The sequence below is a fragment of the Lactuca sativa genome, chromosome 7 (assembly GCF_002870075.4).
Source record: "Lactuca sativa cultivar Salinas chromosome 7, Lsat_Salinas_v11, whole genome shotgun sequence".
NCBI lineage: Eukaryota > Viridiplantae > Streptophyta > Magnoliopsida > Asterales > Asteraceae > Lactuca > Lactuca sativa.
In genome coordinates this window covers 19,724,495-19,741,655 of record NC_056629.2, presented here as the reverse complement: position 1 = coordinate 19,741,655, position 17,161 = coordinate 19,724,495, and the positions used below count along the sequence as shown (strand labels likewise).

Sequence of the window (17,161 nt, the reverse complement as noted above, 5' to 3'; positions counted from 1 at the left end):
CTAAGTTGTAAGTAATTACCAAAAAATTCCGGTTTTTTCGGGTTTTCCGGGTCTAAACCCACTTTATCCGGTTCCAACCTACCCACTTTGATGTTTCCGGGTTTTCCGGTTCTAGACCCACTTTACCCGGAACCATACCCGGAACCGAACCGGAACCGGTTCCTATATACTGGTCCGGTTTCTGGTTCTATAAAATCCCGTTAACCGGTTCCGGGTTTTCCGGGTCTGGGTCCATCGGGTCCGGGTTTGGACCCACTTTCATCCCTACTAAGCAGCACGCAGATTTAGAGACTCTCAGACAGCGATTGTGCGAGGCACCGATTCTGACTTTGCCGGAGGGTGTTGACGATCTCGTGGTTTACTCTGATTCTTCGATCACGGGTATGGGTGTAGTGTTTATGCAGCGGTGTCGGGTGATTGCGTATGCGTAAAGGCAGCTGAAGCCTCATGAGGCGAACTATCCAACGCATGATCTTGAGCTGGGGGCTGTGGTTTTCGCCCTCAAGATTTGGAGACACTACCTCTATGAGGATCGTTGTATCATTTACATGGACCACAAGAGCTTGAGGTACCTGATGGATTAGCCGAATCCGAACAAGAGGCAGCATCATTGGTTGGATGTGGTGAAAGATTATGTGAGATCCCCTTTTTCATGGCCAGAAAAGACCAATTTGTTTATGCTTTGTTTTATAAATCAGAGTAATCTTTTAAAGAAAACAGTTGCGGAATTTTTTCCCAAACAAGATATGATAAAACTTTATCAAAACATTTCTCAAAGAGAATCTACTTTTCATTAAATAATAAAATCTCGGGACATCATGTTCCGATACACACCAAAAGCATAAACAATATAAAAAGACCTTACAACAGTTATTTATAACTACTGATCTATCATCCAAAATCTCTCGTCATGTCAACCAACTTATGCTCTTGTGTCACTACCTGTGATACAAAGAAAACTGAGTGGGTCAGGCTTGGGAGCCTGGTGAGCATATAGGGTTTTCAACCCACAATAATATAATTATTATATTTAATCATCAAACAATCAATCCAATTACCCACCCCCATTATCTCCATTTATTTCTTAAAGATTTATCCTAAGAACCGATTACCCTTCTCCCATTCATTCCTAAGGATTGCCCTAAGGAACTGCACAAAGTCGAGTGATGCCAAGGTTCTTAGATTACCTCTGGTGAACATGCAGTTCACAATAATTAATGAACACCTACTTCAAGAACACCTAATGAACAGTTAGTTCCAATATTACCCAATGAACACCTAGTTCAAAAACACTTAATAAACACTTAGTTCAAATATCCCTGATGAACACTAAGTTCAAATATCTAATGAACACTTAGTTCGAATATCCCTGGTGAACCTAATCACCTAAGGAACACAGAGTACGAAAGCTCTTAGTTCAAACAATGTGATAATAAAGTATATCTCGATCCTGCAAAACCACTAATAGTATAAAAACATATAAATCATATTTCTAAAACAATATATCCCATCCCTTCGATCCCCACATACTGACCCTATACAATGATCTTGCGAGATCTAGCCTAAGGAATCAATATGAACCATAAACTGACGAAGCTGCTTCAGAAATCCCCTCGCAGCAAACGAGGATCAATAAAGACATCAAATGAGGGGAATGGAATTAGTTTCATCACGAACCTTCGTTCGTAAAAGAAAGAACCACAAGACATTTTAAGTCAGGGGTAGTTATCTAGATAACAATGCCTAGGCGTGGTCCGACTATCATGAGGTAATATACCCCCGGACTCTACCTATCCCAGCATCGAACTTTGCCTAGCAGTGGCCTGAATATCATGAGGTATTTCACCCCCAACGCACCCTATCCAACAATATAACACCAGACATACCTAGCAGTGGTCTATTACCGACACACTTTATTAGGCAGTCTAAGAAGTTCCCTTAATTACTTCGTGAAAGAAAATGCTGACATATGAAGCTCGGTCGATCACTTCATAAAAGAAACACTAACTCCAAAGCTCTCTCAAAATAAAAGTAAGGGGAAATACTACTAGAGTACTCCCGTACGCTCCCGTAACCGACACACATAATTGTCAAAAAGACTTTGTATATGATAGTACTTCTGGCACATTATAGTACTCTGGTATGTGAAAGACTCGTACCCGAGAACATAATAGTACCCTGGCACAAGCAGCACCTAAGACACAGAGCTTTGAAAAGGAATTCGTACATAAAATGTACTTCTGTACGTAGGACGTACTCCAGCGATCATCAATCTCACAACACACGTACTCTTAATAAGAGGCTACCCAATGTCCACACTTAATGGAACTAAACATCCTTATTTAAGTCTAAACCCATCACTAGGCAAGCCTACAATGCCTATAATCAATTTTCAATACTATCTCCGTTTGGAAACGCTAACTATGAGTATACTTAACACAAAGTTTTAAGTAATGATATCATATATACACATATTGGACCATAACTGGGTCGTACGTTGTATATCATCAATTATATATATATATATATATATGTATGTATATATATATATATATATATATATATATATATATATATATATATATATATATATATATATATAACATACGTTTTGAGCAATAGCAAATAATTCACACACATATATATTTCATACTTTAATCAATACTCGTATTAAAATCATGTTCCTAAAAGGGACTATACACATGATACCTTATCGAATGAACACATAGTTCAAAAATACATAATCCGTACTCCCGGATCTAAAACTAACCTCTTGATCTGATTCATACTCCCAGATCTAGAACAAGTTTATCCCTTTACCTTTTTTATCCCATACCAACAATCTCATCTACCCATGATCTACCCCACATACTTGTAGATACAAAATACATATACAGATTAACTCATTAAAACCTATATAATTCATCCATTCCACAATCATCTTAAATAAACAACAATATATACACATATAGCACGTATTTCATAGCAAATACTTAATATTTATGTGTAAGAAGAAAGTAACTACATACTCACTTGATCAGAAGATGATCGGACAGCACTACGGCTTGCAATAGTAGTATTCTTCGGTGAAACCGGGATATCTTCACACACCGGACTTCTCGCGGGCAGAGCTTCGACTCGGAAACTATTTTTTTTCTCGGGATCTTCGGGCTTCAGGACTTGCTTCAGGTCTCGGGGTTGATACCAGGGCTTGGGAGGTTAAAGTAGGGCTTAGAGAGTGTATCAGGAGTGGGAGAGAAGAGATGGAGCAACCATAATTGGCTGACCCTTGATTTCTATTTATAGGGCAAAATTCTCATTTTCCACATCGTGAACAGTACTTTCACGTCGTGGGCTTGATCGTCACTGCATGCGTCATCGCAAGTTGGGTCTGGCAGACTCCAGGAGGCGTTAGAAGACATGCCACGTCGTGGTCTCTGATAGTCTTGGGGTTTCGCGCCCCGAACTTCAGAAATTCATAACTTTCGCATACGAAGTTCGTTTTCAACATTCTTTCTATCAGCGCGTAAGTGAGATTATGCTCTACAACTCTCGTTTAGACTTCATCGGCTAATTTTGACTCGATTCTTAATATAGTAGGCCGGGACAGGAAAACTCCATTCGAAATTCATAACTCCTTCATCTGAACTCCGTTTTCGTCTGTCTTTTTACCGTTGCACTACTATTAAGTAGATCTTCGATTCTCATTTAGATTGTTTCGGCTAGAAGTCACTCGATCTCAAATAGAGTATTTGGGCTGCATACCGCTAAGCTGAAACTTCGAAAAATCATAACTTCTTCATGCGAAGTCAGATTTGGGCGTTCTTTTTATGCACGCCCTCGGTTTAGCGAACACTACGACTTTCGTTTAGATCACTAAGGCTAAAAATAGCTCCAACATAAATTCACTTTTTACGTCATTTACCGGTTCTATCGCGAAACTTCGATAGGTCATAACTTCTTCGTTATAACTTGGAGTTCGACGTTCTTTATATGTACGGAATCCTCGTAACATGTAATACAACTTAGTTAAGATTATCCATCCTAAATAATATTCTATCAAAAAGTCATTTTTGACGCTTATCGTCTCTAAATTGACTAGCCCTGATCTACGGGCGTTACAGATTATGAGTGGGAGATCCTTTATCACCCAGGGAAGGCTAATGTAGTGGCCACTGCTCTCAGCCGCAAGGCGGTCACGGCTCCGATTCAGGATATATGCCTGAGGATGATAGTGATTACTCCGTTGTTGGAATGGATTCGGGAGGCTCAGGTCAAGGGTATGATTACTCTGTTGTTAGAACAGATTTAGGAGGCTCAGGTTGAGGGTATGCAGGAGGAGTGTCGGAAGTGTTAACGGATCATAGGTCTGGTGGCTTCCTTTAATTACGACATCCGTGGGTTGTTGATCCTGCATCGGAGGGTCTGGGTTCCTTACTAGGGCGGTGTACACCAGGTTCTGATGGAGGCTCACAAGTCGATAGTCTCCATTCATCCTGGGGCGACGAAGATGTATCATGATCTTTGCCCAGATTATTGGTGGCCCTGCATGAAGCGGGACATAACTTGGTTTGTGGAGAGATGCTTGACTTGCAGGAAAGTCAAGACCGAGCACCAGTGGCCTTATCGCAAGATGCAGCCATTGGAGATTCCCATGTGGAAATGGGAAGACATCACTATGGATTTCATCACAAATCTTCCCAGGACTGCAAATGGAGTGGATTCGATTTGGGTCATTGTGGATCGGTTGACCAAGAGTGTTCATTTCATCCTGATCCAAGAGAGTATATCAGCTGAGAAGCTAGTCGAGATCCACGTACGCGAGGTGGTGGCACGTTATGGAGTGTCGGTTTCGGTTGTGTCAGAACGAGATGTTCGCTTCACTTCTATATTTTAGAAGAGGTTTCATGAAGAGATGGGTACTCGTCTTCACTTCAGTACAACCTTTCACCCTCAGACGGATAGACAAAGCGAGAGGACGATTCAGACTCTAGAGGATATGATGTGTGCGTGTGTATTAGATTTTGGAGGGAGTTGGGATACGTATCTTTCGTTAGCGGAATTTTTGTATAACAACAACTATCACTCTAACATAGACCTTTTCTCCTTTCAAGATGCTCTACAGGAGGAATTGTAGGACCCCAATCTGTTGGGGTGAGGTCGGTCAAAGAGTCATGGGGAGTACTGAGGTGGTACTCAAAACCACTGAGAAGATCCAGCAGGTCCGGAGCAGGCTCCAAACTGCTCAGAGTCGGCAGAAAAGATATGCCGACAAGCGCTGATTGGACCTAGAGTTTCAGGTAGGGGACATGGTTCTCCTGAAGGTGTCACCTTGGAAATGTGTCATCCGATTCAGGAAGCGGGGAAAGCTGGGCCCCAGGTACATCGGTCCATTCAGGGTTTTAGCTCAGGTGGGTCGGGTTGCTTATCGTTTGGATCTTCCAGCAGAACTCAGTCAGATTCACAACACCTTTCATGTCTCTCATCTGCGAAAGTGTTTAGTGGATGATTCTGTAGTTGTACCCTTGGAGGATATTCAGGTGGACGAATACCTGAACTACATTGAGAGACCGATAACGATTCTCGATCGGAAGACGAAAACCTTGAGGAACAAGGTTATACAGTTGGTAAAGGTGCAGTGGATGCACTTCAAGGGTTTGAAATGGACGTGGGAGCCTGATGAGGAGATGAGGGAGCACTATCCAGAGTTGTTCAGGGCAGCGGACTTCGATGAAGAAGTCTGATTCAAGTGGGGGAGAATTGTAGCATCCGTGACTTGAGGTAATGCTAAATTATTTAATATTGTAATTTATTTGTTGGACTATGAGAATTAATATTGGATCATGAGTTAGACCTTTATTGAGTTGGGTTGGCTGAAGCCGTATGCTTGGCGTACGCGAAGCATAGTAGGAACATTGGATGCGGGGGGTGGGGGGGGGGTGATGCACGTACGCACAACGTACGCGAGATGACTCAAAACCCTAATTTTTAGGGTTTAAGCCATATATATGTCATTATGTCCCATACCCCAACCTACTTAACTCAAAAACCCTAGAAATCTAATCTTCTTCATCTTGTGTGATCTTGATCTTGTGAAGTCCGTTTTAGTAGCTTGGAGCTTGGAAGGAGAAAGAGGAAGTTGGTGAAGAAGAATTTTTGTAGCTTGAGCTTAAGGATCTGAGACATCATCCTCATTTAGCACTCATTTGAGTTAAAAAGCTCAAAACTTGCCTCATGAATGCTTAGATCTCTTATGTTGAGTTTTTGGACCTTTTTGGTCCAAAGAATGGAGCTTTATGGTTCCAAATCCATTTCTAGGCTTAGGGTTGCCACCCTTAGTGCTATTTGAGTCCTTAAGACAAAAAAGTTACCATCTTGAAGGTCCTGATGTGGTCATGCATGAATATAATGAACTAGATTCTAATCATTGACATAGAATATAATAGTAATGTTTTATATAAAGATAACAAACAACTTTATTCTTACATAATCAAGATTAATTGTTTTACATTGAGATAGGTAATACCGAAATGGGTATTCTTACTATGTGTTTCAAGCTTCCTGTTAAAATAATCTCACCATGGCTAAATGAATCGTTTGTTTGTGTAACGATGAGTTTGACTTCCAAATCTTGGGTGCCTTGTGGAACTATGGTGAACCATGGTGGATTTAATTCGATTGCTACTCCATGGGGCGGCACCACCGCATAAACGTATGTCTCTACCGCATTGGCAACATTCTTGACTATTCTTCTAACTAGTTGTGATCCCTTGAGTGATGAAATTGTGACCGAAGGGACGTTGAGATCTGATGGTGAACGAAAGGAGTGTGAGCATGGTTCACCGATTGTGGTTTTGATGAAATCTGGATCGGTGTTTGGAATTGAGCACAAGAAACTCATATAGTCATCAAACCCTGATTGATAATTACGTTAGTACACAAATTCATAAAATGTATTGTAACATCTTCAACTATAAGTGCTAAGGTTTCGTATGCTTTGGAATTGCTATGGGTCACCCATCCTGATACCGCTTTCATTCATGCATGCTTAACCATATAGTTATGATGGGGTTTGGTTTCTTTATAGTTGTAAAATATGTAGTAGAACGGGAGGTTGTCCCTATAATGAGTATTTCGTTCGTCCTACACCAAATGTAAGGATTTAAGCACTAGTTTTCATCTCATCTAGGGTGAGCATAGACAGGTACCCGTCCTAATTGCCTAGAGTTGGAATCGAAACTGAAATCGACAGTTTTTGGAATGTAGTAACAGGAACCGGTTTTAAAAGTTCTTTAGATTTTGGAACCGTAACCGGAACCTCCAAAACCGATTCCGACACCAGATACCCCGGTTGTTTAAATCCGTTTTACTATTTCTTCATTTGAAAACCACCATTACAAACCATTAACTATTATATATATATATATATATATATATATATATATATATATATATATATATATATATATATATATATATATATATATATATATATATATATATATATATATATATATATATATATATATATATATATATATATAAAACATAACTTATGGAAAATTAATTTCACGAAAAAAAAGTAATAGCTGGAGTCTAACTTTATGTTTAAAAAATACGCCTCTATTTTCGTAAGTTATAAATACAAATAAGAAACTTCATAAGTATATATTTTGATTATTTATTATCATGTTTTCAAAGTTAAGCAAGATTAACGATGCAAGACTCTAGCTAGTGTGTTACTAGACAAAACCCATGTTTTATCATGATTTTACTTTCACTTATATAACCATCATACTACACTTATATAACCATCATACTGGTCCAAAGTATCAAAATGTAACATTGTTATTTTGTCTTGGTAAGTTTATATATATATATATATATATATATATATATATATATATATATATATATATATATATATATATATATATATATATATATATATATATATATATATATATATATATATATATATATATAAACAACATGTAGCGGTTCCAAAAAAATGAGATCCGGACCGCTTAAGACAGTTCCGATTCCGAAAGTGGGTATCATTTTCTGCTATTCACCCCTAATCTCATCAAAACTCAACGGCTAAACGTCAGACGATAGCAATATCAGAATGTGTTGTGTGACCCCTAGAAGCCTATTGCTAGGTTGTCTAAGGGCATCTCCAATCCACCCCCTAACTCCATTTTTTCCTTCATTTCTTCTCCTATTCTTCTCCAACTTTAGCCTATTTTCATTACCATTTTTGGATATATGAATAGTATTCCCCCATATTTGGGGGAAGACTATTCATATCTCCAAAAACTGAAGTTGAAGTTTTTATTGCCGATTTTAATCACTCTTTTTTATTTTATACATTTCTAGTTTATTTTTATCTACCAATTATAATTTAAATGTAATATTTAATATTTGTAATATTATGTTATATACTAATTTATATTAATTAATCATAAATATAGACTTTAATATTTATTTATCGAATTCATATAAAAAATTAAATATATACTAAAGACTTGAAACACGATAGCATAATTTATAAAGTATAGTAACCAAATATGATCGTGATCTTGATATATTTATTATAAATATAATTTTATTTATTTAATAATTATTTATAATAAATTAATAATTAATTTAAATTTATTATATATAAATATTTTTTTTATGATAATATAATTTGTAATATTATTGCATTTAAAAAGTATAATATATATTTGTTAAAAGCATTACTAATTAGTAGATTGGTATATTTGACAGTATATATAAGTTACAAAAATAAAATATTCTAAGAATATACTTTTTAGGATAAAAAATAGGGTATAAAGTGGAATATTGTTGGAGATGTAACACTATTTACCCCATCTTTTACTCTATTTATGGGGAAAAAAATAAAGATGGGTTGGAGATAGTCTAAGAGCATCTCCAAACAACTCCTATTTTCATTATTTCCCCAATTATCATTCTTTTCCAACTCTACCCTATTTATTCCCCAATTTTAAGAGAAATGAATAATATAACACAAAATATGGTGTTATATTATTCATTTCTCCAAAAATAGATATGAACTTTGAGTTGTCGGTTTTAGTCTCTCCTTTTATACAATACATTTATAGTTTATTTTTAGGGAAATCTCTAGAAAAGTCCTAAACGTTTACCTTAATTTACGAAAAAGTCCCAAACTAAAATTTGTTTATGAAAAAACATGCATTATTGGTAAAAATGACGATTTGACCCTATTTTCCCGGTTTACCGGTTTCTTTATTTGAATGTTTCATTAAAGTCTCATTATTTTATATTAATTTACGAATAAGTCCCAAACTAAAATTTAGTGATAATTTAACCATTTTCTCCATATAACATACATTTTATCGGTTTCATTGCTGACTTGGATACCTAATCATTAAATGAGCTAATGAGATGGATATGTTAGGTTATATAATGCTACGTTTACCATAAAACTTGATATCTTGATATATTGTATATTTTTTTTGGAATATAAAATACATCCAGCGAAGACTGTCATAATTACATAAACTAGCAATAACTTCATCATTTTTTACGTTTATAAGAAATTTTAAATTGTATTTCTAATTTTATGTAACCCAATATATCCATCATATAAGACATCAACTCATTTCCTGCCATTTTTTCCTAGAAACACATATGTTATTGGTTTTATTGCTGACCTAGATACATAGTCATAAATGAGCCGGTGAGATGGATATCAAATTTTACAGTAAATATAGTATTATATAACTCATTGTATCCATCTTATCAACTAATTTAATGACTACGTGTCTAAATCAACAATGAAACTGATAAAATGTATGCTTGTTGGAGAAAATGGTTAAATCATCACTAAATTTTAGTTTGGGACTTATATGTAAAATAGGGTAAAATAATGAGACTTTAATAAAACATGTAAGTAATGAAACCGATAAACCGGGAAAAAGGGGTCAAATCGCAATTTTTACGGGTAATTCATGCTTTTTCGTAAACAAATTTTAGTTTGTGACTTTTTCGTAAATTAGAGTAAAATTGTAGGACTTTTATGGAGATTTCCCTTATTTTTATCTACTAATTATAATTTAAATGTAATATTTAATACTTATAATATTTTGTTATATATTAATTAATTATAAATATAAAGTTTGTTTTTTGTTTATCAAATTTATATAAAAATTTAAATACATATTGAAATTTTAAAACACGACAACGTATTCTAAAATAGCTTATAATTAAGTGTTATAAATATAATCTTACTTATTTAATATTATTGTAATGTAAAAATATATATTATATATTTGTTAAAACCAAATTAGTAGATGGGGTGTGTTTGACAATCCATGTAAATTGGAAGAATGGGATATACTAGGAATATATTTTTTGGGGTAAAAATGAGATAAAAAATAAAATAGGGGTAGGAATGAAACACTATTTATCCTATTTTTTACTCTATTTTTTAGGGAAAAAATGGAAGTGGATTGGAGATGGTTTAAGAGAAACATAATTTGGTACATGCACCTGTGATACATACAAGTCGGGATAAAAAAAATTAACATTACCTGATGTAAAAACGAGCCCTGGATCAAGAGCATTGGTGGCACTAACAAGACCCGCGCCATGGTCAAAAGGTGTAGAACGATGCAATTTATACAGTTCTCGACCTTGGGCCATTATCGGTTCCCCTCGATTATCATATGTAGTGGCGGTTGTTGCCATGGCGGAAGCAATCATTGATGGTGACCATGAAGGATGTCGTTGCTTGATCAATGCTGCCACACCAGCAATATGAGGTGTGGCCATACTTGTACCAGATATCAATCCAAAGTTACAACCCTCGAGAATCGGAGTTTTCACGCTCATTGGGCTCCAAGCTGCCCAAATCGAGTGTCCAGGAGCTAAAATATCGGGCTTCAACAAATCTATCGGGTTCCGTTTTATGTCGATAAAATTAGGTCCTCTTGAAGAAGATCTACTCACAATTGGAGCTTTTGTGTTATACTTGGCAAATCTACCTTCTCCTATAGCTGCTCTTCCATGATAAGCTATTGCAACTCCTTTATTATTTCTTTCGGTTTTCTTCTCGTAGTAATCCATTATCATCTGCAAGAATAACAACGTATTTTCATTTACTTATGTATTATAGCATCCTACTTTTAGTTCTTTCTATTGCATGTATTAATGTTGTCATTTGTTTCTATTGCATGTATTAATGTTGTCATTTGTTTCATATGGACACAATGTATTTTGGAAAGGGTACTCAAACTCAAACATACTAGAAACTGTTGACACTGATTATAGTGTTTTCAAAATACAATGTTGTTATATGAAGAAATAAAAAGAGGATTTTGTAATAACCAAATCAATGAAAGTATATTGCTATTTATACCTGTGTGTCGTTAGCTTTTGGAATCACGATTCCAGGAATAGAGAATGGATATGGCTCAGCTATAAAATCACCATAACTAGGATTAGCAGCAAACACAAAACCTATAAACCCTAGGGCCCTCCCGGTGTTGGCAATGTCTTTTAGAGTTGAAGTTCCGTTACTAAACCCTGTTGAAAACATGCATATAACAACACTTTGTCGTACGATTACGGGATCAAATGCCTCAGGATGTTGGCACTCGTCTATGTATTGTGGGGTCCTCGGAAAATTTCCATTTGCCACGACTGCATCTTTTGCCAACACCAACTTATATTTTAGCAACCCTGCTCCAAAGCTTGGTCCTGTAAATCACAATAGAAGGAAGGGCTATTAAACAATCTATAAGCTGAAACATGTCGAACACTGGTAGCGTAGAGTCCACACGAAGTCAAGGATCCTTATCCACATTGGAAGGGAAACGTGTAAATGATAGAATCTTAAACCATTGACCATTTATGTAAGTATATACCTGATAATCCGATGCCATTGAATCTTTGGCCATTTCCAAGAACAAGAGAGCTGGGGTAGGTTCTATCGGTGTCACATGAAGCCACACCTACGGCCCACGGGCTGTATGAGACTGTCGAGTATGGGCCTGGACCGCGGTTACCAGCTGCTTGAACCACGAAAATTCCAGCTTTGTGGGCGAACAACATAAAGATATCAAACATGCTTAACATAGTAATCGTTTTCTCTGGAGGTTCATCTGGCCCTATTGAAAGTGACAAGATATCAACTCCATCTTTTATTGCCTGCATCATTACCAGTTTCTTAGTGAAGTGAAACACAAGGACGATGTGGGGGTGGGGATGACCTTACTTGATCCATTGCTGCAATAACATCTGTTCTAGTTCCTATACTCGGATATATAGCCTTATAAACAGCAATTCTGTGTCAAAATGGTGTCACAAGTAAGTCAAATGTACAATGATATTACCACAACTTACAATGTTTGACTCATTACCGTGCACGTGGCGCCATCCCACTAGCTTTTCCATAGTAGGATCCTTTGACAACCACTGGAACTCCATGGTTACCAGCAGCAGTTGATGCTGTATGACTGAAAAAAAAAAAGAACCATTTTTAATTATCTTATGAAATATTTCATATTCAGTCTTCACATTTTCACCTCGGTCTCAATTATACCTTCCATGTCCAACCGAGTCATAGGGGGACAAGATATCGATTGAGGCATTTAGTTTGCCAGTCGCTTGTGCTCCAGCTGCAAAAAATCTAGCCGAAACTATCTTCCCATTGCACGAACTCTTTGGAAAATGAGGCCCCACATCACAGACCCCTGGGAACTGAGTCCGGTTCCTCGGGTACCCGTTCCATGGATCATATGCGAAGCTTGGGTGAAACGGATTAATACCGGTGTCAACAAGACCAATAACGATCCCTTCACCTGCATTGCTATCGCCTCCTTCAGTTGTCCAAACTCCTTGTGGTAACCCTAAAAAGTTAGGGGTATAAGTTGTCATCATTTTCACTCCTCTATCTTTCTCTATGAACTTAACTCCTGGTGCTTTCTTTAACTTCTTGGCCTATATGTGAAATGACAAAAAAGATATTGAAGATTAATAGAGATCTTACTTGTTAGGTAGTGTTTCATACAATGGAATCACGAATGGAATGGGATGGTTCATTCTATAGGGAATGAAATGGGACATTCGTGAAGGAATAAGAATCTTTTTTATTTTGTTACAGTTAAATATTGTATAATTTGGTAACATAAATTTTCTTATGGAAATAGCCAATCAAACATGACAATATAATGTAATGATTTATTCTGTTATAATGTTTAATTTCATTCTATCCATGGTGAAAAGCATAGAAATGGTATGAAAGAAAGGACCTGAGTAGGGGTAGTATGGACAGAAAAGCCATTGACAATGTGTTTGTAACTATAAAGCTTGTTGTAAGCTCCTTCGTCTAACGTGGATTGTAGAAGTTGATCATGAGAGTCTTCCAAGTGCTTTGCGTGAGCCTTTAATACTTCACTGTACATATGCCAAAAAGGTGTTCATAAAAACTGGCTATTAGTTGCGTACAAACTTCGAATTGTTTTGAAATCCAAAATCTGAAATGTCTTTTGTAGAATCAATAAACAAAATGTTTTTTCTTGATCCGGTGCCCATACCAGATGGTTATTTATGGTAAAAAAATTCGTTATTTTGTTTAATACACGTTAAAAAGTGGTCGGGTTACTTTTTTATTTTTTTATGGGACCTCTAAAAAATAGTTTAACATTTATGTGGGACGAATGTAATATAGTAATATTAAATTCGATGAATGATGTTTAAAAGTAAAAAATATTTTCATGTGAAGCTCGCAATATAAACAAAAAGACTTGTTTCATGATTTTGATGGCACAAAATTATTGACTTGCTTACCAACTTACCCAGTTGAGAACCATCATATGGTTATTTTAACTTTTCTATTGAAATATATTTATTAAACTTTGTAGACTAATTGAATGATAAAATTATATGAAAATTAAAATTTAAAAAAATTACTATTAAACTTTATAGAACTGGATGTCAAAATTAACTATATAGTCATTCACAAAGAAATATTTGAACACTAGGTATCAACGTAAAAAATAGGCATATATTATCTAAAATGATCACTGAAACTCCCGATATATAACTCACCTATCAAAGTCTATTTTTTTGCCAGGTTTACGAGAAACTGTGTTATCTTCAAAAAATGCAACTGGTGGACCGCCTTCCACCATCACCAAGTATATTTTTCGTTCTTCTTCTGCAACACAAATGGTGCAAAACAAAAATAGGAAAACAAATCGAAATCGCAGAGAAACTGTCATTGTCAATACAAGGAGAGAGATCGATGTGGGTTTGTATTGGCAGTAATAATAATACAGGAATAAATGGTTAACAGCATTTTAAATGTTGAAAAAGCATGTTAATCAGCTGGCTTTCTTTGTGTAACCGTTGCATTTGTAGGACCTTTTTGGTTTCTTATGATGAATAAAAACGTTTTATATGTCATGTTTCTTGTGTCTTATTTTAAATGTAATGATTTTTTATTTATTACACATTTATCTATTTATTTATTTATCTTCATTGAATATTGAATAATATTGGTTGAATGAAAATACAAATGCTGTTGACTTATGATTTATAATAGGCATTTAATAATTAGTTAATAACAAGATAAGATAATATGATAAATTTTCCAGGAATCTATCAATCTAGAGAAATTAAATATCCTTTTATTTTTTTATTTCAATATAAATCCTCCTATCTAATTAAATGGTAATATATGTCAGATTTAATGCATATTTAATGAAATTTAATAATATTTTAGTATACTAATGAGACACATATAATCATTTAATTAGATAGAAAAAAAATATAAAGATATTTAATTTCTCATCAATCTTAATATACTTTGAGATAACCTACCTGGCTAAAATGAAAGTTCCTAATCTAACAACCAACTAGGAGGTCTTAGGTTCAATTTGAGATGAAAGAAATATTTAATTGTTTGCCATTTCAATAAATAAATAAAAATAAAAACCTAGGTCTCACTTAGAACAGTTTTACATATCACATTAAAAAAGTGAAATCCAAATATACTTACTTTTGAATAATAAAATAATTTTAATTAGTGTTCCATTCGTTATTATTATGTATCTATATGTTGAATTTTATCATCTAAGGATTTTTCTAAAGACAAAGCAAATTTCAAACTTTTTAATTTTTGTAATATATATATATATATATATATATATATATATATATATATATATATATATATATATATATATATATATATATATATATATATATATATATTCTTTTGAGCAAACTTTATGTTCTTTTTCACATCTTAAGGTTTGAAAAGTTATAACAATGAATAGATTTATTGTAAAAAGACGCTTGCATGAATCATGAAAAAGGTCATATATTTGTTGTGTGGAAAAAGTAAGTAAGACTATATTTGGAAAGTACAATCATTTTATTTTTCGAATTCTTTTAAATTTTATGTTCATTTTTCAAACCATGTTTCAAAAAACTTATTACATTTTAAAAAAAAATTCATCTAAATATATATATTTTTAAAAACTAATGCAACCCATTCTGTTTTCTATAAGTTTTAATTTGATATTGATCCAATAATAATGTTTTATGAGTTAAAAAGTAAATAAAACTTATAATCATTCGTAACAAGATTTAAGATGTATTCGACAAAATTAGCTAGTAGCTGAAAGCGTTTTGTTAAACGCTATGTGATATATGTTTTAGATTTGTAGCGTTTTGTTTAAATTAAGGGCGTTTTGTTTAAATTAAGGGCGTGTTCGACAAAACTAGCTAATAACAAGTAGCTAGGTAGCTGGTAACAGATAACGTTTTGTTAAACGCTACGTGAAGTAGTTTTTGGATTTGGAGCGTTTTTTTAACCTAAACGCTAGAAGTTTGTAGCGTCAAACGAAACTTAAAGGTTAAAAGCTTGTAATGATAAACATAGTTTTTTTGTGAAAATTTGTAGAAACACAAGTATCCAACATCATCATCTATTGTATCATTTGAGGATAAATAGACAGATGGTTTTCATCAACTTATATGGAAACCTCAGTACAAAAGACCTACACTACTCTCTATACAAATCGCGCAACTTAAAACTAACATATCTACAAGATTAGACAATGGATTGTACAAACCCTTATCAAAGAAGGTGAAAAACGAGAGAACAAAAGAACAAATGAAATCTGAATGAATTGGTGAATAATGACTATCCTCTACTCGTTCACCCCTTTAGTACTCGGTTCATATGGGATCTGAAGATCCGCCTATAAACCCGTAAAATATATGCTTCATTTACACCTTGCACCCTTCACCATTCAATAACTTAACCTGTAACGACTTAAAACACATAATACCACAAAATGTACCCAAATTAGCAAACTGTTAGTTTGATTTTGTTTTTTTTATAAAAACAATTATTTATTTAAAGAGCCCCCCCTCTCAAACTAACCATTTTGAGAACCATTATTTTGAAGAAAAATGATCAAACAAACATAGCTTTTCACTAAGAACCTCATGTTGATAAGACACAAGGGGCTTAGTAAAAATATATGCAACTTGACTTGAAGAACTAATCTAACCAATTTAACAGTTCCTTTTGAAAATTTTTCTCTTATAAAATGAACATCAACTTCGAAATGTTTTGTCTTATCATGAAAAACATGATTCATTGCCAACTTAATGGCAGGATCATTGTCACAAAAAATATTTAGGAACTAAATTCTTATAACCCATATCATATAAAAATTTTAAAAGCCAAATTACTTCACAAGACAAAGAACCTAAAGCCTTATACTCAGACTCAATTGAAGAACGAGATATAGTAGACTACTTTTTGCTCCTCCAAGAAATAGGAGAATTACCAAGATAAACTACATAACCACTTACGGACTTTCTAGAGAAAAGTCTTTTAGCCCAATCAGTATCAGAGAAACCTTTAAAAAAAAAAGAGAAACATGATTCAGACTTCAAGTAATTAACTCCTTTTCTTGGACTAAGTTTAAGATACCTCAATAATCACATTGCAACTTGCAAATGAATCTTAGTGGGCTTACACATGTATTGACTTAATATTTGAACATAATAAGCAATATCATGCCTTGTAATTGTAAGGTAAATGAGTTTTCCAACAAGTATCCGAAAATCAGTTATGTTTTCCAGCAAA

The 17,161-nt window shown here is 34.5% G+C and overlaps 1 protein-coding gene across 1 annotated transcript; it reads right to left on the bottom strand.

Annotated features, from left to right (window-relative positions):
* Positions 1 to 6,505: 6,505 nt before the first annotated feature.
* On the bottom strand, positions 6,506 to 14,273 carry LOC111891042 (subtilisin-like protease SBT2.4). The gene is made up of 9 exons (XM_023887130.2): positions 14,144 to 14,273; positions 13,302 to 13,459; positions 12,593 to 12,990; positions 12,411 to 12,506; positions 12,266 to 12,335; positions 11,916 to 12,198; positions 11,408 to 11,748; positions 10,581 to 11,121; positions 6,506 to 6,915 (listed from the first exon to the last, which is right to left on the bottom strand). The coding sequence occupies exons 1-9, from the start codon at positions 14,271 to 14,273 to the stop codon at positions 6,506 to 6,508; spliced, it is 2,427 nt and encodes an 808-aa protein (XP_023742898.2).
* Positions 14,274 to 17,161: the final 2,888 nt, after the last annotated feature.

What these genes read in the sequence shown, in the direction of transcription:
- LOC111891042 (XM_023887130.2), bottom strand. Translation starts at nt 14,273, where the DNA reads ATGACAGTTTCTCTGCGATTTCGATTTGTTTTCCTATTTTTGTTTTGC. An exon ending in AGTTGCATTTTTTGAAGATA is followed by an intron (nt 13,460 to 14,143) that starts ACACAGTTTCTC and finishes GAACACCTTTTT; the next exon opens with GGCATATGTACAGTGAAGTA. An exon ending in GACTCGGTTGGACATGGAAG is followed by an intron (nt 12,507 to 12,592) that starts GTATAATTGAGA and finishes TTTTTTTTTCAG; the next exon opens with TCATACAGCATCAACTGCTG.